The 25396-nt window shown below is 34.7% G+C and overlaps 1 protein-coding gene across 1 annotated transcript; it reads right to left on the reverse strand.

The window, feature by feature from the left end:
* Positions 1–4822: 4822 nt before the first annotated feature.
* On the reverse strand, positions 4823–20332 carry zgc:158263 (ceramide kinase family protein). Its single transcript, XM_051096415.1, has 13 exons — positions 19924–20332; positions 17633–17728; positions 17408–17545; positions 17178–17306; positions 15647–15710; positions 15245–15390; positions 15025–15099; positions 13394–13546; positions 13118–13223; positions 9892–9995; positions 9429–9625; positions 9027–9346; positions 4823–5566 (listed from the first exon to the last, which is right to left on the reverse strand). Exons 1-13 carry the CDS (start codon positions 20048–20050, stop codon positions 5509–5511), a joined length of 1713 nt encoding a protein of 570 aa, XP_050952372.1. The 5' UTR covers positions 20051–20332; the 3' UTR covers positions 4823–5508.
* Between the last annotated feature and the right edge of the window lie 5064 nt (positions 20333–25396).

Consider the following 25396-nt stretch of genomic DNA (forward strand, 5'->3'; position numbering starts at 1 on the left):
AGTGCCTTGAACGTGTCAGTTGTGTTGCTGTCTATGTAGAATCAGAAAGCTCTTAGATTTTATTAGAAATGTTTAATTTGTGTTCCAAAGATAAAAAAAGTAGTCATGTTTGGTTCTTGAACGAAACGATCTTTTGTGCCGGATCACAAAATAGAACTGAATCGAACTTTAGTTCCGAGTTGATGACGCAGGGCGCACAGCCGAAGTAGCACGTCCGACTCAAAAAGAACCGAACGAATTCGAACAACTGTTACAGTTTGCTGAGAGTTACCGAGGACTCAAAAAGAACCGAATGAGCCGGTTAAACTGTCGAAGTTTGGAAAGGCAATAATCAGCAATACTTTTTGGTGGTAGTCGTGGCCTAATGCTTAGAGAGACGGACTTGTAACGCTCTCTCTACCCTTAAGACTGAGGTAAGACCCTCAAGGCACCGAACCCCCAACTGCTCCCCAGGCGCCGCAGCATTGACTGCCCACTGCTCCGGGTGGAGTTTCACGGTGGGTGGGGGTGTGTGCGTGTTTGTTCACTACTCACTGCTGTGTGTATACACTTAGATGGGTGAAATGCAGACCACAAATTCCGAGTATGGGTCACCTCCCTTCCTTTTTTATTTGAATTTCTCAACATGTGTTGACACAATTGACTTTATTTTAATGTTTTATTGATATAACATGACACTGCCTTGTTAGAAGCGTACTAGTGACATCATTGTTTGAACTGAAAGCGTCAGGAACCAATGAATCGGCTTTTTGAACCGGTTCAATGAGCCGAGCTGTCCGAAAAGATCCGGTTCGCGGAAATGAATCGGACTTTGCATCACTAGAGCGAAGGTCTTACGAGTTTGGAATGATTGGGAGTAATTAAAAGACAGAATTTTCAGATAACTTGAAGAGCTTGTTCAGGTGTGTTTTATTGGGGTTGAAGCTAAACTCCTACAGCAGCAGAATTGAAGAACTATTTACTGCTGCTATAATTACAGTGAAATTCATATTGACCACGGTGATCAGCAAAAGAAATAAAAGAACTAAAAGCTTCCGAAACCTTCTTTACTTTCCGAAACCTTCACCTTTACTCGTTTTTTCATGATTTTACAATAGCATTGAGGTATTTTAGTGAAATGTAGAGATTTTTTGGTCAGTTTTGCGTGTATATTGGGGACTTTCTAGATAAAATAACCTATAAGGTCAGCGGTTGAGAGACAATGTCGTTTCTCACATTCACCGATAGGTGGCAGCCGGCGTCATATTTCTGTTGTAGAGAATTGTAAAAACAGGTTGTAAAAATAACCTCTGAGAAACTGAAGGTTGTTCTTGGAAGTGCTGTAAATACAGGTAACATGCTTTCACTGATAACATAATCCTAAAACGTGGCGTGAGAGCTAGTGGTGTTTAACCAGCATGTTTAATACGATCTTTTGAGCTGGACGTCTCATTACATTTCAGACTGCAGCGCTCAGTGTTTGTATTGATGCTTTTCAACCTTCATCTCATTTAAATGTTTATCATGCTTACCACAGTTTCCGCCAAAACACCAGCTGATTACTGTTGGAAAATCTAGCTAACTAAAAAGTCAGTTATCAGTATATCAGCTTCACAAAGATGTTTTTATGCCAGCTGCCTATGTACAGTACATTATGTTTCCTTGCATACTTCAGGAAACAAGTGTTCGTTATGTTGTGCTGCACACCTGGTGCACAGACATGCTGTGATCCAAGAGGAAGTGCTTTTTTGTCTTACTGTAAACGTGTAACGACTTTAACTTCCTCTTTTTGGTGTAGTACGAGATAACCTGTTTGCTGGCTCATATGGCATATCCAGAATATCATTGCGTAAGTGATTCTTTTGTAACTCACCATGGTCCATATTGTAATACTCATGCTTCAGCTGAACTGTTGCTGGAGTTTAAAATGTTTAAAAAAAAAAAAAAAACAAAAGAAAGAAAAACTGAAATGATTTTGGGCCTTTTCTTTCGGTTATTATATTTGTGAATTTAATTAATTTTAAAATAATTTTATCCACCTTATTTTTGCCGTAAGAGTGTACGTGGTCATTTGTAAATTTTATGTGTCTGGCTTCCAGTGCGTCCAGCTATTTTTAGCTGTACAAAACAGCTCGATTTGCTGCTTGATATTGCAAATTGGTGTGTTACCATATTATTTTAATGTATTATCTTAATTATGAACACACTGGTTTGTAACGCAAACAGATTTACAGTTTACTGCACTTTGTTATTCTCGTTATTTCACTATAGTGGCTAATGAATCGGAAGTCTCTCCCATAAACTTACTTCTGCATTGAAGAATAAGGTGAATAAAGTAATATAAATACATATAAAATGTGTTTGTAAAAAAATTTCGAAAAAAAGTGTGCTTTTGAGTACTATATTATAGTGTGATGATTGTGGTGCTTATTCATCTGTGTGTGTATCTAGGTGAAAGGTGAAAATTGTTAGTGATCTTCAGCAGAGGCTCTTATATAAGTTATTGTTTGGAATCTCTCCTTGAGGGAAAAAGATGATATGAGAAATGCAAGCTATAGTTTTTCTGCGGTGATCAGTTGTGTAAAAATAAAAAATAAAAGTAGGGTCTAGTTTGTGCAGATGTTTTGTTCCCCTGGCTCCGTTGTTGTATGTGAGCAGTTTATGAGAGATTTGGAAGGAAAGGAGGGTGATGCTTTTACACTTTTTTTGATGCTATTTCATAGAAATTATCCTCTAACTCTCACAGCTGTGAATGCGTGAGAAGTTGATGTTTCTGTGGACATATTTAACTCTTTTAGATCTGGTTGTACCGGTGCTGCCAGGAAAGGCCACAAATGCCAAAAATATGACCAACAGGTGAGGAATGTACTTCAGTCCTGAAGATTTATTGCTTAAGATGTAACCAGTAATACTGAAGCACAAGTACAATTTTGTGATAGAACACACAGTGCTAGATTTTCATCCTTCTTCTCTACAAGGTTGAATTAGAGAAGACTCCCTCTATCCCTTACACTTAAGATGCATGGGTTATTATTAATTAACCAGGATTACAGGGTTTAAATCTCCCCACAAGGTTATTATGAATAACCTGTAGTTGATTAATGTTTAATCAGCAGTTGAAAGTGATGTTACAGTCGATCTTCTCTCCCCATAAATCTGTCTTTCTTTGATTGTTCGCAGAAGCCAGAGATTTGATAAGATTGGGATTCTGACGTAATTTACAAACTAGTTATCTGTTAAATTGTTAAAATCGAACTTTAGATAAGATTAAATGTAACTCATTTATGAAAAACGCCTTATATAAAAGGAACTACATTAAATAGGATCTTAAATGCCTTTTGTCTTAAAGGGTTAACGTTAGTTCTGAAAATTCTGTCATTAATTACACTCATGTCATTCCAAACCCGTAAGACCTTCGTTCACCTTTGGAACATAAATTAAGGTTTTTTTAGGGGGGGCTTTTTATTGTGATAGGACAGTAGAGAGATGACAGGAAAGAAGGGGGGCTGGATCGGCAAAGAACTTCGAGGCGGGAATCGAACTCGGGTCGGTGTGAGCGTGTTGCGCTATATGTCGACGCACAAACAGGCTATTGGCGTGGACAAATTAAGGTATTTTTGATGAAATCTAAAAGTTTTTTGATCCTGCATAGAGAGCAACACAACTGACACTTTCAAGGCCCAAGCAAGGACAATATTTAAAATAGTCCATGATGGCCACGTACACACTGTAAGTTTCAGGAGTGACAACCGGATTGAAATGCAGGAGTGTGTCCCGTAAATTATCGTTCCATGTGTGTACAGAACAACAGTCACTCCCGCATTTGTAACCATAGCAACATGTTGGCGTCTTGCGGGAGTAAATGAGAATTTAGCCGTTTGGTATCTGCCTTTTTTGGCTAAAGACTCTTTTTGTCCGTCGATTTCAACTAAACTACCACTGAGAGACGTGCTGCGTTTTGTTTATCCTCGGGAGGCTGCTATAGAGAGCATTGTCTTGCAGTGTTGCCATGTCCTCGCATTTACAAGCGCTTTTAGGCATGCTGCCTGGTCTAAGTTCCTAGGAACTTTATGAAGTTAATAAAGTGGTCTGTTGTGGATAGGAGATATATATATATATATTTTGGCGTCATAAAACATAAAGCATTTGGGTGTTTTAGTGTTTTTTTGTGCTTGTAGTGGAAGATCTGGCAAACACTGACACTTTAGGACAGGGCTCGTGAGCACAACTAGCTTCGTGTCAAAATGTGCTAAGGTAAAGGCTTCTTTCGATGTTATTTTCTTGCATCTCACATACAGACGAAGACACTGATGCGCGTGTAAATACGTCATTAACAACTAGTTGTTCAGTTCGGTTCCGTACACACTGCGTAGAATTTCTGTAAAAGTGTTGTCACTACCTGTATTTCTCGGGAGTTAACACAGTTGTCGAATGCGTTACTATCGTATTTTAGTGAATCGTGCGTGTACAGAACGCGATTAAGGAGTAAAAGGTGAACTGACAACCGAATATAACTGCAGTGTGTACGTGGCCCATGTGATATCAGCGGTTCAACCTTAATTTTATCAAGCTATAAGAATTCTTTCAGGAAAAACTTGGACACGCGCTGCACCTTCTTTACAAGAAGAATAAGATGCACGCTGCACATATAATCTTTGTAAAATGTCTGAGGATTTCGACAGAGAGGGTGACTTGCAATTTTTTGCCCAGCCTTGATCTAAGAGAGACGGACGTTGTATGTCAGAATGCTGACTCCTGCAGCAGCACCACACGCATGAATCGTGATAACGCGTGTTGAAGACTGAATTAAATAAAAATGCATAATTTGCCTTTTTCTAAAGGAAAATCGAATGTATTTTCATTTTTTGTCTTAATGCAGCATGTCTAGTGGATCTGTAGTAAATACAACGTTTCAAGCATATCAAGGTAAGAAGACTTTTCATGACACTTTATTTGTACAAACACACATATTCATGATTTTGAACATTAAAACCCATTGACATCCTGTATATGCACATTCCAGCTGAGCTGTCTGGAATGAGTCCACTCCCTAAAAACATGTCATTCACTCTGTTTTTGAGCATTACTCCCAGTACAAGACTTTGATAGACAAGCCAGTGCTCTCACTTATGTGCAAAACCTCAATTAAATAAACGTGACACAAGTTATCTATCAGACTGCACTAAAATATTGCATAAACACTTTTTTGCTCTGCAAAAAAGCTATAAAATCTGTGAAATGAACAAAATTAAGACAGATCTAAAACGGATCCATCACCCACATGTTAATGATATCACTATTCTCAATATTTCCATGAAAATATAGGAACGGTTGAAATAGTTTGCTAAAAAATGTGTGAAATGAGCTTAAATGACATCTGTGGTCCACTGTGCGTCTTATGCATTCACCTTTTAAGACTCTTACCCATCATACATAGTATTTACATAATATTTTATCTCCCTTACAATGAATTCCTCATGAAGAGTGCAATAAAGAGGTCATCTGTTCAGGTTGATCATATCTCTTTCGTTAGCTTGTTGAATCCTCGATGCCCCTGGCAAAGAGACGCACCAGCTGGCCATGAACTCTGTGGAAAGAGAGGTATATCAGGAAACATTCAAATGAGAAGATGCAAAGTTGTTGGTTTCTAAAGTCATACTTCAACTTGATATCATAAAACAAATTTTATTTGCTTACTTCACTGGAGCCTCATAATAAACAGGCAAACTACTGTTCAAATGCCTGGGGCTGGAAATATGTTTTATTGTTTTTAAAGGGAACCCCAGGTATTAAGACTTGTATGGTTTAATATAACAAAAATATTGTTTCTTACTGAAATATGTTGAGGAAAACTCATGAGTTTTTAAGTTATTTAAAAATCTACATAGTTTTATACATATTTTGGACTATGGGGGGGGCACCATTATTTTGATGATGTGAAACGGTTGCTCTTTTTTTTTTACTACTACTGCTATTTTTACTACAACACAACAAAATAAAAAATAAAATAATGATACAATGACCACAGCTTACAGGTGGGAATAGATTTAAGTATAGGAATCTAAAATCCCCCTAGGTATCGAGTGAAATCCACACTGAGAAACTCCTTCAGTGGCCACGGCGTCATGAGAAGTGTCATGAAGTGAAGTGGCATGTTTACATCCTGACAGGATGGCAGCTAGCGTTTCTTGTCTCTGCTGTTTGTAAGCTCTTTCATTAGCTGTGGTCTACTAAAAGCCTCAAAGGCATCAGGGCTAAAGTGGAGAGAACAAAGACGCAGGTCTTTAGGAAGTTTCATTCATCCACGGGCATCTTCCCATTCTTTCTCCTCTTCTTATCGCTAGGAAAGCAGTGAAGACTTACATCGCTTCTCTTGTTACCCTTTGACCGAAAATTACAAGAAAAGCCACGCAATGTGGCACTGTATTAGGAATTTTACTTTCTGAGTTGTTGCAGTAAAAATAGCAACAGGTAGTGCCAGTAGCTCACCGAGTGCAACCATTTCACGTCATCGAAATAATGGCGCCCCCCCATAGTCCAAAATCTGTATAAAACAATGTGGATTTTTTAAATAACATAAATCTTTAATGGATTTTCTACTATGTATTTTAGTGAGAGGCATCATTTTTACGTTGTATATTAAGCCATACAAGTCTTAATACCCAGGATTCCCTTTTAAAGGGTGTCCTCACCAAGGCTGCACTTATTTGATCAAAAGTGCAGTAAAACATGAATATTGTGAAATATTTTTACAATTTATAATCTGTTTTCTATCTGACTACATTTTAAAATGTAATTTATTCCTGTGATGCAAAGCTGAATTTTCAGCAGCCATTACTCCAGTCCTCAGTGTCACATGATGTTTGAGTAATCATTCTTATATGGTAATTTGATGTTCAATTATTATTGGCGCTTATTATTAATTTTAAAAACAAGTTTTTGGTGCTTAATATTTTGTAGAAACCTTGATCAATTTTTGGCAGAATTCCTTGAGGAATAGGAAATTCAAAAGAACAGCATTTATTTATATAGAAATCATTTGTAAATATCTAATCAATTGAATGCAAAAACATTCGTTTAAAAAAAAAACACTGAACTCTTACTGACATTTTAAGATTAGTAAGATTTTAGATTCTGAAATGTTAAAATCTTGTGCCAAAATTTTGAATATATTATTATTATTATTGTCATTATTATTATTATATATTAATAGCAGGATTGAGTTTTTTCTCATGCTGTCAATCGATTAAAAAATTAACTCATTAATCATGTTTTTTTTTTAAATATACTTTTGTATTGCAATAATTTCACATTGAATCTTCAATTTAATGTAGAAACAACATAAAGACAGTATATTGTTAGTATTTTTTATGACTGAAGGTACGCATCACTAATACCAATATTACTGATGTCTGTAGGAAATTGTTCCTTTTTTCCTAATATTTAAACATTCAACATTACAGTGTAATTATTAGACTCTTTATTAAACTACAGTGTTTCCCCTGCCATTATATTAGGGGGGGCGGCCCGCCCCTCCAACGGTTCCGATTGGTTCTGTATGAATGAATGGCGGAGACACGGTTTTGTTTACTTCACAAATAGTGAAGCACACGTGAGGCTTGCGGTGGTTTTCAGCCTTTGGGTCTCATTATATGATGACATAAACATATGAACTTAATCTCCAGAGCTGCTGTGAGAGTCACTTAATGTGAATTGTACCGTTTCATTTGAGAAAATTAGCATCGTATCATAGTTTTTGTTTGTATACACTAACCGGCAACCTGTCAAAATACAAGTACGGTTTAACATGTAACAGAAATGTATTAGTCTTGTATTACTTTAGTACAGTATAATGTAGGTGTTTATATATTCCTATTTCTGGCAAATGTAAATAAAACGATTAAATGCTAAAAAAAAAAAAATATTACAACAAGATTAAGCACCTAATTGTAGAAAAGAGTTCTACAATTATTACATTTTTTAAACAGAATTTTCACACAATTTTTCTTCCATGTATTAATTTGAACAGAAGAACAACAAATAAAAGGGTTTAATTTTCATTTCATTAAAAATAAATGTTCAGTGCCTTCATTTAATTATCAGAAAAATGTAAACTTTTTTTGGAAAAAAAGAAAATAAAACGATTGTAGGGTCCTGTTGTTTAAAATGTTGAAATTGAGATTTTTGGACTTATTTTTTTACTAAAATAAATGTACAGAGAGTAAAGTAAGCGTTACCGAAAAAAGTACCCCCCCCCCCCCAAACCAGAATCCTAGGGGAAACACTGGACTATTATTAGATTAAAAAAATAACTTCTTATTTAAATGAATCTTCACATAAACCCATCATTTCCCTGTGCCCTTCAGCAAGTAGGAAATATACAGAAATTGATAAAAATTATCAAAACTAAATACTAAATTAAATATAGATGAATCCTTAAAGCTACAAAAGTTATTGATTACTCTTTTTTTTTTTTTTTTTTCCTTTTGTTTCTTGATTAACAGACAGCAGCTGGGTTATTAGCTTATATGGTTGCTATTACTTTAAGAGCTGCTGCCGCTGAACGTAGCAGGGATCTGACTTGCATAATCGTAATTTAATTCACGCTTTAATATGAAATTATACAGGCTATAGTGCACTGCCGCACTGCCGCCTGGCGCTAAAGTGAAGTTGGAGTGCGTATGAAAAGTCTCCAATTTGTTGTGGTCGTAAAGACATTCTGTGACTAAATAAACCCACTACTTTTTAAGAAAAAACAGACAGAAGCAGCAGTTGTGAGTTGGGTGGCCAACCCTAGCCCTGCCCCTATTTTTAACGCATTAAACTGAAAAAAATTTATCGCCTGTGTTAACGCACTAATTTTGACAGCACTTTTTCATATAAATTTCTGTTGAATAACTGACATAAATTGACATAATAAATGATAATAATGATATAATACATAACAATGACATAATAAATGATAATAAATTGACATTTGTTTAGCTTGTTAGCTATGTTTTTCCAATTAAACAGCTCTGACTTGCTCAGCAGACTGATCTTGGTACCTGCACGAGATCTCGGTGTGAGGTAGAATCTCTCCATCGCAGTTCCACACTGATACTGAGCGTGGTTTCGTGCAGCAAGGCCCACACACGAAGCCTCTGCGCTTTTCTCTAATCGTCACATTTCTTCTCTCCGTCCTCGCTGTCAGATTCTGCTGTGAGTGACCTGCAGTGTTACTACTGCACAGTTTCTCAGGATCTTCAGCGGAGGCCTGAACTTCTCGATCATCCTCCTCCTCCTCTTCTTCTTCTTCTTCTTCTCCAGGGGGTAGAGAAAACCGAACAGCCCTGACACGATGAACTTCAACGAAGGGCAGGTCAAACTGAAATGATAGAATTTTCGTTTTTCAGATGGATTTGACTTTTAGCTAAGAGTTTATGTACTTGAGTGTTATTTGGTTTTACCTGATCCTGTGTGTTTGTGTGCCTGTGAAGGTACGTGAGAAAGCCCAGAGGATTTGTTTCTCGCACCAGGATGAGGTCTGCCGTCCCGTCGGCCAGATGGGCGGATGGCGAAAGACCCGTTGGGCTCTTTGGACATGAGCTTGACATACAGGTGAGAGAGACACACTTGAACCTGCCTTCAACGGTCACCCACTCACCTGAGATAAAAACAATGGTAAAAGGTTAAAAATCATAAAGATGATTAAATCATCTTTCCTTAACAGTGTACATGACCTGTGCATAATGTCTTTGTACTGTCGGTTTACCCAAGCACACTTTGGTACTTACATGACAACGGTCAAATACAGACATACAACATATGAACCCCATAGAGACACAAAGCACAGTGTGATCCCAGTAAAAGGTCTCTAATGAGATGACACAGACAATCATTATACAAACAGGCTGCTGCAGATGGTCTTACCCTCTAACTCATTGCTGTACTGGCTCACATTAGTGCTGTAGAGAGAACTGGAGCTGTCAAAGTGTGGAAACAGCCTTTCTTTGCTCTCCGAACACACTCGGCATCTGTAAATACACATGCAAACATGCTTTTGTTTGGAACTGTACAAACCAAGAGGGTATGTAATAGCTGGTCATAGTTATCTATAAGGACTGCCATTCTCAAAAGCAGTTATTTGGCTGAAGCAAGACTTCCCAAAAGTATGCAATTTAAATCCTGTCTTTGCGTATGGCCATGTAATTCCACATACAGGTGGAAAAAAAATTAAAACAAATAAAACAAATGAATTAGTATATAATATTAATAAATACATTTAAAATATAAATAAACAAACATAATATTTTTAATGATTTATTTTAAATTTTCTCGTTTAATTATTATTTGTACATTTATTTATTTTTTCCATTATTTATTAATATTGGTATTATTATACTATTTATTAAATACATTTGGAACAATTAATTTCAGAATTTATATATATAATTTATATAATGTATGTATAATTTTATTGACATTAGGCACTGGCATTAGTGTTAAGAAAATATAATTAAAATTAGTATAAAATAATATTAAATAAATAAAAAAATATATAATAAAAATATAGCTTTAAACAAATACATTTTTATAAGGATTTAATTATTTATAATTATTGAATTAATATTTGTATTATTTTTTAATATTATTTCATTATTTTTATTCATTATTATTATTATTATTATTATTACTTGCTTAAGCCGGTTTAACATTAGGTTGAATAACCCAGAATATTCCTTTACTTCAGCAGTCTATGTTTTTCCTTTGGGACTAGCAACTAGCACTTCACCAGCTACTCTTCTTCCATTAGAGATCACATTGCTTGAGCGGTCATGGTAACGGCCCTACGGAAGGATCCCCACTTCAAAAAAAAACACTGAGGAATTCTAATCATTTGTGTTATGTTAATGAGGTGACTGCTAATAACACTTCATTCCCTAAAGATGAGGCCACACTAAACAGAAAACTAAGGACCCAACCAAATCCAATCAGTATATCCCTACATAAGAGCTCTAGTCTAACACTATCTAAATCGGTCATCTGGGATTTGTTAATGTTCATACACAGTTCTGAGTTAGTCATATCCTTCCAGTTCCTGGGATTTTGCACTGTTGCTTGGGTTTTAGCAACCTGTTCCCAAGGTCAAAAACAGAACAAGAAATACAAGTAGGAGTCCCTACAACAGGTTCAAATGCATCTAAGGTCAGAAAACATTGTAATTTTCTCAGAATATACATTTAATTTTAGAATCATTTTTCACTGATTTCCAAACGATTCGTTCAAAGCAGTTCTGAGCTTAAGGTTTGTAAACCCCTCCCTTCCATAAACCTTATCAATTCGAGCCTGAATCCGACTTGATCAGGACGTTTCTCAGTGGTAAGTTTAAAATTTGTATGTGCCACAAATTGTACTGCTGTGGTATCGTGGAAAAAATAATTTTTAACCACTGATTCCTCACATCATCAGCTTTCAGCAATAAAAATAAAACAAACTTGCTTTCACATCGCAAAACACAGCGTCTTCTTGACGTGTAAACACACTAACTAGTGGAAGTGTTTGTGGGCATGTCAGACTGTTCGTATTTTGTGGACAGGTGGGGATTATGCAAACTCTTTCTTTTGAGAGACAGTATATTTATTTATGATGCACTTTCTTGATTAACTTTGCAGACTGCTTACACTGAAGGATAGCTATGTTACAAACTGCAAAAAAGATATTTTTCAAAAACCCATATGCTCTTTAAAGTCAGTGTATATACAGTTGACATCAAAAGTTTGCATACACCTTGCAGAATCTGCAAAATGTGAATTATATTACCAAAATAAGAGCTTATACAAAATGCATGTTATTTTTTATTTAGTACTAACCTGAATAAGAGATTTCACATAAAAGATGTTTACATATAGTCCACAAGAGAAAATAATAGTTGAATTTGTAAAAATGACTGTTCAAAAGTTTACATACACTTGATTCTTGCTACTGTGTTGTTACCTAAATTATGCACAGCTGTTTTCTTTGTTTAGTGATTGTTGTCCACGAGTGCCTTGTTTGTCCTGAACAGTTAAACTGCCTGCTGTTTTTCAGAAAAATCCTTCAGGTGCCACAAATTGTTTAGTTTTTCAGCATTTTTGTGTATTTGAGCCCTTTCCAACAATTACTGTATGATTTTGAGATCAATCTTTTCACACTGAGGACAACTGAGGGACTCATATGCAACTATTATAGATGCTTCAAAGCTCACTGATGCTTCAGAAGGAAACGCAATGCATAAAGAGTCAGGGGGTGAAAACTTTTTGAATTTGAAGGTCAGGGTAAATTGAACTTATTTTGTGTTTCTGGGAAACATGTAACTATCTTCTGTAGCCTCTGAAGGGCAGTACTAAATGAAAAAATATGATATTTAGGCAAAATAAGAAAAATGTACACATCTCCATTCTGTTCAAAAGTTTTCACCCCCAGCTCTAAATGCATGGTTTTTCCTCGTGAGTGTTTGAACCTTCTGCTGAAAACCAAAGAATGGGACTTGAAGGATTTTTCTGATGAACAGCGGGCAGTTTAACTGTTCAGGACAAACAAGGGACTCATGAAAAACTATCACTAAACAAAAAAGAAAAACACAGCTGTGGATCATTTAGGTAACAACACAGTATTAAGAATCAAGTGTATGTAAACTTTTCAACAGGGTAACATTTATAAATTCAACTATTTTCTCTTCTACTAAATGTAAACATCTTTTATGTGAAATATCTTATTTAGGTCAGTACTAAATAAAAAAATAACATGCATTTTGTATGATCCCTCTTATTTTGGTAAAATAACATTATCCAGATTCTGCAAGGTGTATGTAAACTTTTGATTTCAACTGTATATATCTATAGAGAGAGAGAGGCCAATAAAAGCATTAATATAAACCTACACTGTAAAAACTATTGTTCTAAGTTGTAAACAAAGATTACTGGAGAGTGTTTTACAATAAAATACTATTTTAGTCTTTCTGCTTCAAGTTTAATTTAATTAGCCATTTCTATGAAATTAACTAGCAGTTTCTGAGTAAAAATTATTTCTACACCACATTTTTTCAATGTGTATATTTATATGTGTATAAAATGTTTCTAATGTGATTTCCAGGTAAAAAGATGAAGTCATTCTTTACCCTGAGAGGCAGCGAGTGTTGTCCCGTGGGCTGGAGACATGGGAATCAGCAGGTAGGTATTGCACTAGTCCCGGATAGCTCCTGTTACATAAGTACACCATACAACCTACAAGCAGAGCAAACAGACATGGAAATATGAGCAAAGACAGGATTGAGGTCTCCTTCTCCTCTCACAATTCTAAGCATTCAGCTAAGTATTAAGTGTTGACCTATCAATATTCAGTCTAAAATATATTTTCAAGTGATTTCAAGACAGTTGACTCCCACTGTCAATACCTGAATAATCATATCTGAGAGGGCCCATCCAGCGGTGCCTCTCGCTCTCTGCCAAAACATCCCCATAAAAACCGTAGCCCACCATAGAGACGGAATAACGCACCAGTGTTGACTGATAATGGACAGAACACACATCCAGAGGCTGAGAGTCTCCTGATGAGTGAAAAAAGAAAAAAAAATCCAGTTATGTAGCCTATTAATCATCATTCATATTTAGGGGTTCAAGTACATAGTGCTGAAACACTATTGTAATTGTTAGAATGGTCACAGATCAGCGATCCGCATAAAACTAACTGTGCAGACCAAACTGTAAGTTGTAGAGATTTGAAACTTGGAGGGATGGTAGTACTTTCACCACCTACAACGTGACCAAGGCTCATCCCAATCAGCCTGACGGGGGCGCTACAGTGAACAAAAGTACAAAATCGCTCATAACTCCTAAACCGTCAGTCGTAGACTCCAGTGTCTTTATGTCGCCGGACAAACCTCACACCCCAGATTCAATCGTGATTTCGCATTTTTGGAAAAGCCTACTTTTGCGTATTAGTCCTAGGTTTTTCACCCGATCGGAACCAAACCAGTGCGGAAAGATTCTCTGGAGAATAACTATCAATAATTATCAAAAAAAGTTGAACTTTCAACTCACTGTCTCAAAGGGATGCCAAAACGTTCAAAAGGGGCGGGGCCACTTTTAGTAAAATGCCTATAACTCCTGAATGGAATGAGATATCTCCACCAAACTCAGAACATTTATGTCAGAGCTTGATCTAAGGACACAAGGGAAAAAACTCTGGAGCTTGGCCACTTGGTGGCGCTGTTAGCGGGGAAAAACATAAAAATGGCTATAACTGCACAACCATTTGTCCTTTCAACTTGGAAATTTGGGTGCACGGTTGTGGTCCAGAGTGCCACAAGTGTCTATAAGGACATTTGCATATCTCAATAAACATGGCTACCATTGGCAGACGAATTTTAGCACTTGTTAGACAAGGTTATCGGAGGCCGATCGGAAACAAAACTCAGTGGGCCTGTTTGACTCACGGCCCCAAAGGTCTGAGAGAATTTAAAAAGATATCGGCCTCTGGGAGGGGCGATATTGCATTTTTCAAGGGCCGTAAACAATTGTACGTCACACGGTTTTTGCATATACGCGCAATAATCATATACACTAGATATCATACAATAGAACTCCTCATTCCAGACAACTTTGCCTCTAGATCCACTGCTGTCAATCAAATCATTTGTTAATGATTAAGAAGATGTCAAAAACCTACATTTTTTAAAACCTACGTTTTTAAGATAAATTAAAATAAATAATAATAATAAAATAACTGAAAAATATGTGGGGAAGAAATGTGTTTACACCTTTTAGATCACTGGTCAGCAACATTTTGTTACCATTGGTAACTTTACCACGTAATTGATAAGATAGATTGGAACATTATTTTATAGTCTTCCTTTTTAAACGTATAATAAATATTACATAATTTTATTTAGGGTTGCTGTACTGTGGTTCATTCTGCACGGTTTAATTGCACTTACACCAGCACTGCAAATGTTATGAACTTTGACTTTTTTTATTGTTTATTGCTCTTTAAAAAAATATGGTGATAAGGTGATACGCAGATTACCAATGATGATGTGCAGCGTCGATGTCACAGGGTCATTTATGCCTATGGTAGTGAAACACACACAATCTGTAGAGCCTGTGGAGAAGAGTAAACACAGCCGGGTAAACTAACACTCCTCTCACTATCTAAACCATGCATCTGACTGACACATCAGTGCTATAAACAAACCACAATCGCCACCCTTTTCCGTACACATGTCAGTCATGGAGCAGACATTTACCTGCTGGAATAATGCCAATGTGGAGGTCACACGGCTGCAGCATTACAGTCAGGTCGTGTTCTGAAACTCCCGCCTCCTGCTGGGTTCGTCCAATCACACCATGCAGGAGCTCGCTGAACATGCCGTCTCCACCCACGCATATGACTCTGAACGGGAAAAAAGATTTGAGTAAAAATACTTTTAATAACCTTCCTAAAACCTAAATATAGAGTATTACCAGTAGACTTGATTAAAATATACTGACGCATATTTCTATGATTACACTTTTGGTATTTAGGCAACACTTCTGTTTAAACAACAAAATGCGGGGACGGGCTCATGTGACATGAGTTACTACAATGACACCATTGTTATCACACTTTTCCTGGTTTCATAAGGAATCAGCACAGAAGGATAACTTACCCATCAAACCCTGTTAAGTCTTTCTTCAGGATGTAGTCTCTGGCCTGATTTGCTCGTTCAGTCACTAAAGACAAGAAACATCCCCCAGTTTTATTTCAGATCACTCTTTATCTTATTAAAGGGGTCATATAATGTGAAACCTAGTAAAACCTAGTTGATTGTGTGAAATAATAGAGTTGCTCTATGTTTGAATATGAACTACTAATTTCATACTTTTTAAAATAATGAGTAATAATTAAACTAATCATTACTATTATTATTTTATTATTATTATAAACAAAACAAAAGCAATAATTAATATTAATCATATAAAAAATGAATATTCACATGCTGGGATATATATATATATATATATATATACATACAGACATTTATAGATGCATAGAAATATTCATATAAATATATACAGTACACCATTCAAATTAGAAAATAATATTTTTAAAGATTTTTTAATTATTTAAAAAAAAAAAAAAAATCACCAAGGCTGCATTTGTTTGATCAAAAATACAGTAAAAACTGTATACGAAATAGAAATCAGTCATTAATTAGTAATAACTTTTATACGAAATGGAAATCTTTTGTAACATTACCATGACTTTTTTATTTTTCAAGATTTTTTTTAATTAATTAAAAAAAAAAACTATGTTCACCAAGCCTGCATTTATTTGATCAAAAATACAAACTCTATACAAAATAGAAATCTTTTATATGAAATCTTTTAATTTTTATATGGAATAGAAATATTCTGTAACATTACTGACTTTTTTATTTTTAATGAGTTTTTTAATTATTAAAAAAAGTTTACCAAGGCTGCTGTTATTTGATCAGAAATACAACAAAAACTGTATACGAAATAGAAATCTTTTTTCCATTTTTGTATAAAATGGAAATCTTTTGTAACATTACTGTGACTTTTTTTATTTTTACAGATTTTGTAATTATTAAAAAAAAAAAAAATAACCAAGGCTGCATTTATTGGATCAAAAATATAGTAAAAACTGTATACCAAATAGAAATCTGTCATATGAAACCCATTTTAATTTTTATATTAAATAGAAAACAACTTTACTGTGCTTTTTTCAACAATTTAACATGTCCTTGATGAATGAAAAAAAAGTAAATAATTAAAAAATAAAATAATTTAAAACAATCATACTGACCCCAAATTTTGAACAATAGTGTTTATATATGTATTGTAGTATATGTAGTATAGTTAATTTTTTTAATAGAATATGACCCATTTAAAATGTTTTGTATATTTAGTTCTAAAATAAAAAGAAACTATGAAAATAAATTGTGTAACATGACTGTTGTTAAGGACATGCTATTTTGTCACACAGTTTCATTCACTTGACTATAAACTGTAACATTGCTACTTAATTGAGCCCTCTTTCCAAGTCTCGATAAAGATCTACAGATGTCACTTGAGAGCCCTACTACCTGACGTGCCTGCCGTATCAGAGACCAAGCGGGGGGACACTTGATAACTGCTCAGATATTGAACGGTACAGATAGAGTCTCAGTATCTCACCCACAACATGTGAGCTGATGCCAGCCAGCTCGAACAGAGGGGCCACTAGAGAATGAAAGATCTGTTTCCCCCTCTTCTTTCCTCCGAAAGGATTAATGAACACCAACAACCTGTGAGGACGCGAGGGGCCTGATAAAGGAGAAGCAGATGAAGAGAGAGATGTTAATGAGTCATTAGAGAATAATGAGTCTGGATGAATGCTTAAGGGTGTTGTTTTCCACTTAACATACTGTGGGTTTTGAGTGCGGTTCGGAGTTGAGTGATCCATTGATCCCGGACGGCCCGGCTTGGACAGCAGAACTGGGTCCTGCCCAGACTCCACGGCGCTCTGATGCCATTTCCTTTGCTGCTGCGCTTCACATAGAATACTTGCGTGATTCAAAAAAGACAAAAACATGTTTAGTCTAACGTTGAATTTGATCCCCACGTAAAAAAAATTCACTTTCAGAACTTACGTGTAAAATCAAGGTCAGTGTCTTCTACTTTCTTCTGGGGTTGGATCTCAACTCGACCCTCCTTCACCCCAATCACCTCTGACACCGGCACTGAAACTAAGAACAACAGACTCTCTTGCATAAATGATATACCTGTTTCTCATATTCTCAAGAAACATTCCACCATTCCTTCACAGGTCTATTTTTATGCAGATGTCTTACGTTTAAGGTGTACCGTGTTTATTGTCAAGCCTGGACGGTGCTGTTCAACTCGTTTTGAGGTCATCAGAATACACACAAAGACAAATTGGCAGTAAGGAGGGACTTTTAAACATTATTTTCATTCATTAGCTGAGTGTTGAGCAATACACTTATATGTTGTTGGATTATTGTATTGAATCCAATCCAGCTCTCTCTGGATTATGTTCTGGCATCTACACTACCAGGCAAAAGTTTTTGAGTTTTAATGTTTTTAAAAAAGGCTCACCAAACCTGCATTTATTTGATTTGACTGTTTTCTATTTGAATATATTTTAAAATGTCATTTATTCCTGTGATTTCAAAGCTTTTCAGCATCATTACTCTTTCAGAATCCTTTAGAAATCATTCTAATATGCCGATTTGCTGTTCAAGAAACATTTTTATCATTATTATTATCAATATTTAAAACAGTCATTTTTTTTTCTCAGAATTCTCAAAGATCAGCATTTATCCGCAATAAAAAGCTTTTGAAACATTATATACTATACCATTCAAAAGCTTGGAGTCTGTATAATTTTTGGAGGGGAAAGAAATGATAGAAATTAATACTTTTATTTAGCAAGGATGCTTTAAATTAATCAAAAGTGACAATAAAGACATTTATAATGTTACAAAAGATTTCTATTTCAGATAAATGCTGTTCTTCTGAACTTTGTATTCATCAAAGAAACCTGAAAAAAATCTACTCAGCTGCTTTCAGCATAATAATAATAATAAATGTTTTTTGAGCAGCAAATCAGAATATTTGAATGATTTCTGAAGGATCATGTGACTGGAGTAATGATGCTACGAATTCAGCTTTGAAATCACAGGAATAAATTACATTTTTAAATATATTCAAATAGAAAACAGTTATTTTAAATAGTAAAAATATTTCAAAATTGTAGTTTTTGCTCTACTTTGGATCAAATAAATGCAGGCTTGGTGAGCAGAAGAGACTTCTTTAAAAAAAACATTAAAAATCTTACTGTTCAAAAACTTTTGACTGGTAGTGTATATTCTATTTGTAATTCAAATATAACTGGATATATAGTGCACAAAGTAGGACTAATCTTTTTCCATATTTCCTGTCAATAATTAAACAAATAATAATGGTATACTCACCAAAAATATATTATATGGTAGTTAATCATTTACACATAAGTGATTGATGTGTAATGGTACAGTCATTAAGTTTTTGATAATGTTTTTGTTTATATTTGATAGCTTTTCTTCATCCAAATACTGTTTTTAAATGTATTAACAATACATGTTAACATGGACTTAAATATAAAACATTATTGTTATTAATATCAGGACCTCAGTCCATTATGTATGTACTGGTCTTTTTTTTTTTTTTTTTTTAAATAATGGTACATTATGCGTTTAAATTATTACATGGCAACAAAAACAAGAGTGACTTAAGCAACTGAGGTGTCAAAGGTGCCAGTCTAGGTTTTTTTAGGACTCTTCGTCCCAATACCAATAATTATTAGCAAATAATTTTATTGTAAAATTATTGTATAATAGCGCAGTCCATTAGGCGCACATCTGGTCATGTGATGTCAACATGGCAGAGCCCATAAGGGGGCGACCTGCTTCGTTCAGATATATATCTTTTTTTAAAAAGACTGGAGTTTTCATCTAATGTGAGCAAACATATTTTTATACATTTCTTAAAAGTGTTATTCATTACTTTTGTAGTTGTCAAAAAATGATTAAGTGCGCCTGCAAATGAATAATAATGGAACACATTTAAATAGGTAATTTTGCGGTTACTCATCAACAAATAAGTGACTTACGCAGCAAACAGTTTTCACAGACAACAATTACTACCTCGGTATAGGACGTTTATATGCCATGTAATTTTGTCATGCACCCTAAGCACACCCATAATATGACCTTGAGTACACGTATTAGCTTTTAAAGCAAATGTAGAAAAACAAACAAGATGTTTATCTATCTTATTTAAATGACAAACAGCTGTTTTAAAACGTAGTGAGCTGTCTATACAACACCCAGACTGCATTACTGGGCCTCAGGTGCGTTTAGAAAAATAATGAATGCCGTACTTGTTTTCTTCTCCCGGTTCCCCTTGTCGATCTCAGTCCAGCTGAAGTACCATCCGCTCAGGTGAGCTCTGTACCGCTTATTCCCGATCCACAGACTCGACTCGACTCTCACCGAATCTATCTCCATAGCCTCTCTGGTAGTTTCATTTATCTATTGAACTTCATGGTCTCACAAGCATTCAGCGGTATTTTTAATCCATGCAAGAATTTCGAAGTTGGTCAAGACGTTTAACATTTGAAGAGAACAAATATAGGCATTATATTTAGACGTTGTTTAGGCTATAAAGAATCTCCGTGTCCGAGCGCAATAAACAAGGCTATGTAAGGTTAGTTCCAATACATTAACCCGGCTCCGTCTTCTTTGCTATCATGTGCTTTGCCTATTTGATTGTTCGTTACAGGTTTTGTATAACTTCACTGAGGCTGCGCACCTGTCCTGGAAAATTTTTTTTTGCATACACAGCTCTCATTGGATAATCATCATGAATATGCAGATTGTAACCGTAATTCGTATCAGGTCATTCAGAAGCTTTCTTATATAAAGTCAACTAAAGTTTTAGAAAATAGGATATTTAATTTATGTTGTCTCGTGTTATTAATCCATTAGGATTTATGATTTGAACTTTTTAATGTACACTACCAGTCAAAAGTCTTTAAACAGTAAGATTTTTAATGTTTTTTAATGAAGTTTCCTTTGCTCACCAAGCCTGCATTTATTTGATCCAAAATACAGCAAAACCAGTACAAATGTTAAATATTTTTACTATTTAAAGTAGTTAAATAGAATATAAAGTTCATAAATACGAATATTTATGAACAAATATTTAAGAATAAAATGAAAAACAGAAATAGAAATCCTTTGTAACAATATCAGTTTTGATTGATTTAAAGCATCCTCGCTAAATAAAAGTATTAATTTATTTTTATTTTTTTTAATATACTGACTCCAAGATTTTGAATGGTGTGGTGTATAATGTTACAAAAGCATTTTAAGATAAATGCTGATCTTTGGATCTTTCTATTCATCAATCCTGAAAAATTTGTACTCAACTGTTTTATATATTGATCATAATAATATAAAAATGTTTCTTGAACAGCAAATCAGCCTATTAGAATGATTTGTGAAGGATCATGTGACACTAAAAACTGGAGTAATGATGTTGAAAATTTAGGTTTGGTCACAGGAATAAATTATATTTTAAAATATTTTCAACTAGAAATCAGTTTCTGTATTTCACAGTATTACTGCTTTTGCTGTACTTTAGATCCAATAATTGCAGGCTTGGTGAGCAGAAGAGACTTCTTTAAAAACATTAAAAATCTTACTGTTCCAAAACTTTTGACTGGTAGTGTAGCTATAAGTAATGTCTGTGCAAGGGTGGAGCTAGTGAAATATACATATTATAAATCCTATTTGTAAATAGACGTTGCCGAATTATATATAATGTGTGGATAGATTAAAATCAATCTCAGTATAGCCTGCTGGCAATAGCTATAACAGATAGGATACTTATGTAACCTTGTCTTTTTTTCTGCAGCCTTTGCTTTTGTTGTCAACATGCAGTTGAGGACTGACTGGTATGACTAGACAAGATGACATGACGGTTAAATGAGTTATATAGTTTAATGTGTTTTTCCCCGCTTGGTGTATAGGATACAATAACTGAGATTAGTCTGAACACACAGACATTATATGTCAAAAACACCAGTGCTAGTCTTGCTCGACTGCATTAAACACATATTACTCATCTTCTATTGTTGTTTCTTCTCTTCCTTCATATAAACCAGAAAAGTTGACGTTCCTGAAAGGCTGCTTGACTCGCCTGATAGCAACATTAAAAGGGTTCCCTAAAGATTGTATCTCCAAACAGAAATTCAACAGTCATCAATTCGTAAAAGTGTTTTTATGGTCTTTACATGCTAACATGTTAGAATAAAAAAGTGGTATGCATCCTTTGTTGCTAACAATTTTCATATTGCATACCATAATGTATATTGATTTTGACTTTAATTGCAAAAAAAAAAAAAAAAAAAAAATGACCGAACGTATACCTTCCCAAACGAAACCACATTTCGGTGTTTTCCAGTCTGTTTTATCCACCTAATTCTTCCTGTATAAGAGGGCGTGGCCATTTGTAAATGTAATGTGTTTGGTGTCCGGAGTCATTCGCTTCAAACTATTTTAAACTGTAAAAACAGCTCGTTTTGCTTGATATTGCAAACTGGTGTGTCTTACAGTATTATTTTAATGTATTATCATAATTATGAACACACTGGTTTGTAGTGCAAGCAGTTTTACTGTTACCGCACTTTGTTATTATTCGTTATTTCCCTAATAAACGGCTAATAAACCGGAAGTCTCGCACATTCACAGAAAACAGCTTAAATCAGTGTTGAAAAATAAGGTGGATAATGCAGCTGTGACAAGCCTGAACTCAAAAATAAATAAATAAATCTGTACTCAGTATACAGATACGACTACACATCAATATAACTTATAACGTAGGTTTAGGGTTGGGTTAGGCTAATAAAACACTAATAAGTAGAACATTTAATTTATTGTTAGTTTTTTGGCCGCAGCTGTATCCCTTCTAGCCACAACCGTACTGTGTATTTCGGAACAGTTTCTTGTAACTTCCAGCAGGTGGAGACAATGGTTTAGATATGTATATGCACTACTCGTAACCAAATACACCTGATATTGGTTTTGCTGAATTTACTGAAATACTCATAATAAATAAGTTTAATAAGCATGTAATTTTCTTCTACGTTTTCTCAGTGTTTAGTTTATTTTCCAATATTCATGTGTTCCTTTCAGGCCTAATTTTCCCTTTCAATCTGTCATTTTGGCAGCTTGGCTGTGAGGGTTTAAACAAAGTTAATCCAAAAGGAATTTAGCATGAGTTCTTTAATTACAGTCAGCGACATCGTCAAATGTAACAACATCTGACATCATCCATTTCGTGCCACAAGCAACATGCATCTGCATTTCCACAGATACAGTGATGCAAAAAAAAAAAAAAAAAAAAAAAGATACAGTAATGCTTCTTGGCTGCTTTCTCAATAATCATTCTCTACAGTCTTGTTTTGGAGTTGCTAGAGGAAATCCAGCTGAGTAGATGAAGTCGAAATTGAAAACAGCTGCTCTAAAAACTCACTGCAAGACAGAGGGATACTTGTCCCCCTTATGGATATGACTGGGCATGTAAACAGATCCTGTGCAGATGTCCTTGTGATACTGGTTGGAGAAGATTCTGAATTTCTGAACAGAAAGAGATGACAAGTGATCGGGGGAGTGTTGTTTTTCTGTGGGAAACTTCTTAGATTAATAGACATTACTCTACTGGCATAAGTTTTTTAGACTTATATATGTTGATATATTGATATATAGAAACATATGTCTAAATGTTTGAGAATAGTCAAGGATAGGCAGTCGTGGACCATCACTGGTGGCTTCACAGTTTTTATAGATGTATAATTTGCTCTTTCTTTCAGGGTAAGGACAGGAGGTCAATATAATTTTATGCTAGCAGTGCCAGGACGATAGACTGGGCCGAAGAGTCTGCCAAGAGCAATGTGAAAAATATGTGAACTGCACAAATTTGATGCAACTCAAGTTTACATTTTTAACAGAGAGATGTATTTTTGGGCCAAAACGTAAAAATAGCCAGCTGTAATCAACACCGACATCTTCAGCAGAGTTTTAAGAGCGTAATAAGTTTTGCGTCATTAGGTGGTGCTACTGCCACAGTGTGATTTAAACCAGAGCACATATATTTGCAGTGTTTAATAGCAAACAATAAACTTTAAGCTCATGAATAGGCATCATAATACAGACCCACTCATGAACAAGCATCATAATCAAAAGTGATATGATAACTTTGGTTTTAACCTTGGAATAATTTTGATTTTACAAAACACCACCATACTTTCGAAAACGAATAATCCAAAATAAAAAAATAAATGAATGTGTGTGTGTGTATATATATATATATATATATATATATATATATATATATATATATATGTATATATATATATATGAAGAGTTCAGATGCAAAACCAGCTAAAAGCCATCTCGGTCAAAAATGAGATAATGATACTGAGTGAATGTTCCTGACACATATTATACGTCCATCAAATACTTTTACTTCAGACTCGCTAAATTTAAGCCTCAGCCCAATCAGAAGTACCAGTACTTACACAGAAACCTATACAAAGTAGCCAGAAAGAAATGCTCATTTTAAAGAAATACGCCAGATGGATTTAGCTGGTTTTGCATCTGAACTCTTCATATATATATATATATATGTGTGTGTGTGTGTAATGTAAATATGTAATATATATTAATGTTTCTTTCTGCATCTGTTAAAATCCAGCTGAAGTGACATTTTGCTTATAGCAAATATGACATATGATTCATAGACATAGAGATGTAAATTCAGGTTTGCATTTTAAATATTTTCAAATAGTGATAATATTATTTTTTTAAAGTGATTATATGTCATTGGTGTTTTTAAAAATATGATGTAAAATAACAGCCACTTACTTACACCATTTAAAATAGCTAAGAAATCTCACAGATAAAATGATAAAATAATTATTTAATATTTTTACTATTATAAATGTGCACTACCAGTCAAGAGTTTTTGAACAGTAAGGTTTTTAATATTTTTTAAGAACTCTCTACTGCTCACCAAGCCTGCATTTATTTGATCCAAAGTACAGTAAAAATCTGAAATAGTTTTACTATTTAAAATAACTGCTTTCTATTTGAATATATTTTAAAATGTAATTTATTCCTGTGATCAAAGCTACTTTTTCTGCATCATTACTAGTAGTGTCACATGATCCTTTAGAAATCACTCTAATATGCTGATTTGCTGTTCAAGAAACATTATTATTAGTAATCCTGTTTTTATTATTATTAATATTTAAAACAGTTCGTGTACATTTTTTTTCAGGGTACTTTGAAAAGATATAAGTACTTTGGAAGATCCAAAGATCAGCATTTATCTGAAATTAAAAGCTTTTGAAACATTATGACTCCATACAAGCTTGGAGTCAGTATAATTTTTTATACTGATCCTTACTTTTATTTAGTAAGGATGCTTTAAATTGATCAAAAGTGATGATAAAGGCATTTATAATATTACAAAAGATTTCTATTTTAGATAAATGCTGTTCTTCTGAACTTTTTTAATCAGCTTATTTGCATTTTTTGACATCTGTTAACGTCACAGCACAAAACATACGTCGTGTATTTCCATCTAACCTTTCATTTACTTAAAAACAAGCATGTAGTATATTCCTTTAGTAGAGGCGTAGTCCAGCTGTAAGATCCCGCTCCCGTAATTCCACTCCGCCTTTTTATGCCAGGCGCGGGTAGGCTGTGTCTCAAATCCTAGTAAGCTGCCTGTCTAGGCAACATATTTGGGCGTCATACTTCCAGGCATCGTATACGTTCCGAGTC

Source organism: Labeo rohita, chromosome 23 (assembly GCF_022985175.1).
Source record: "Labeo rohita strain BAU-BD-2019 chromosome 23, IGBB_LRoh.1.0, whole genome shotgun sequence".
NCBI classification, from domain to species: domain Eukaryota; kingdom Metazoa; phylum Chordata; class Actinopteri; order Cypriniformes; family Cyprinidae; genus Labeo; species Labeo rohita.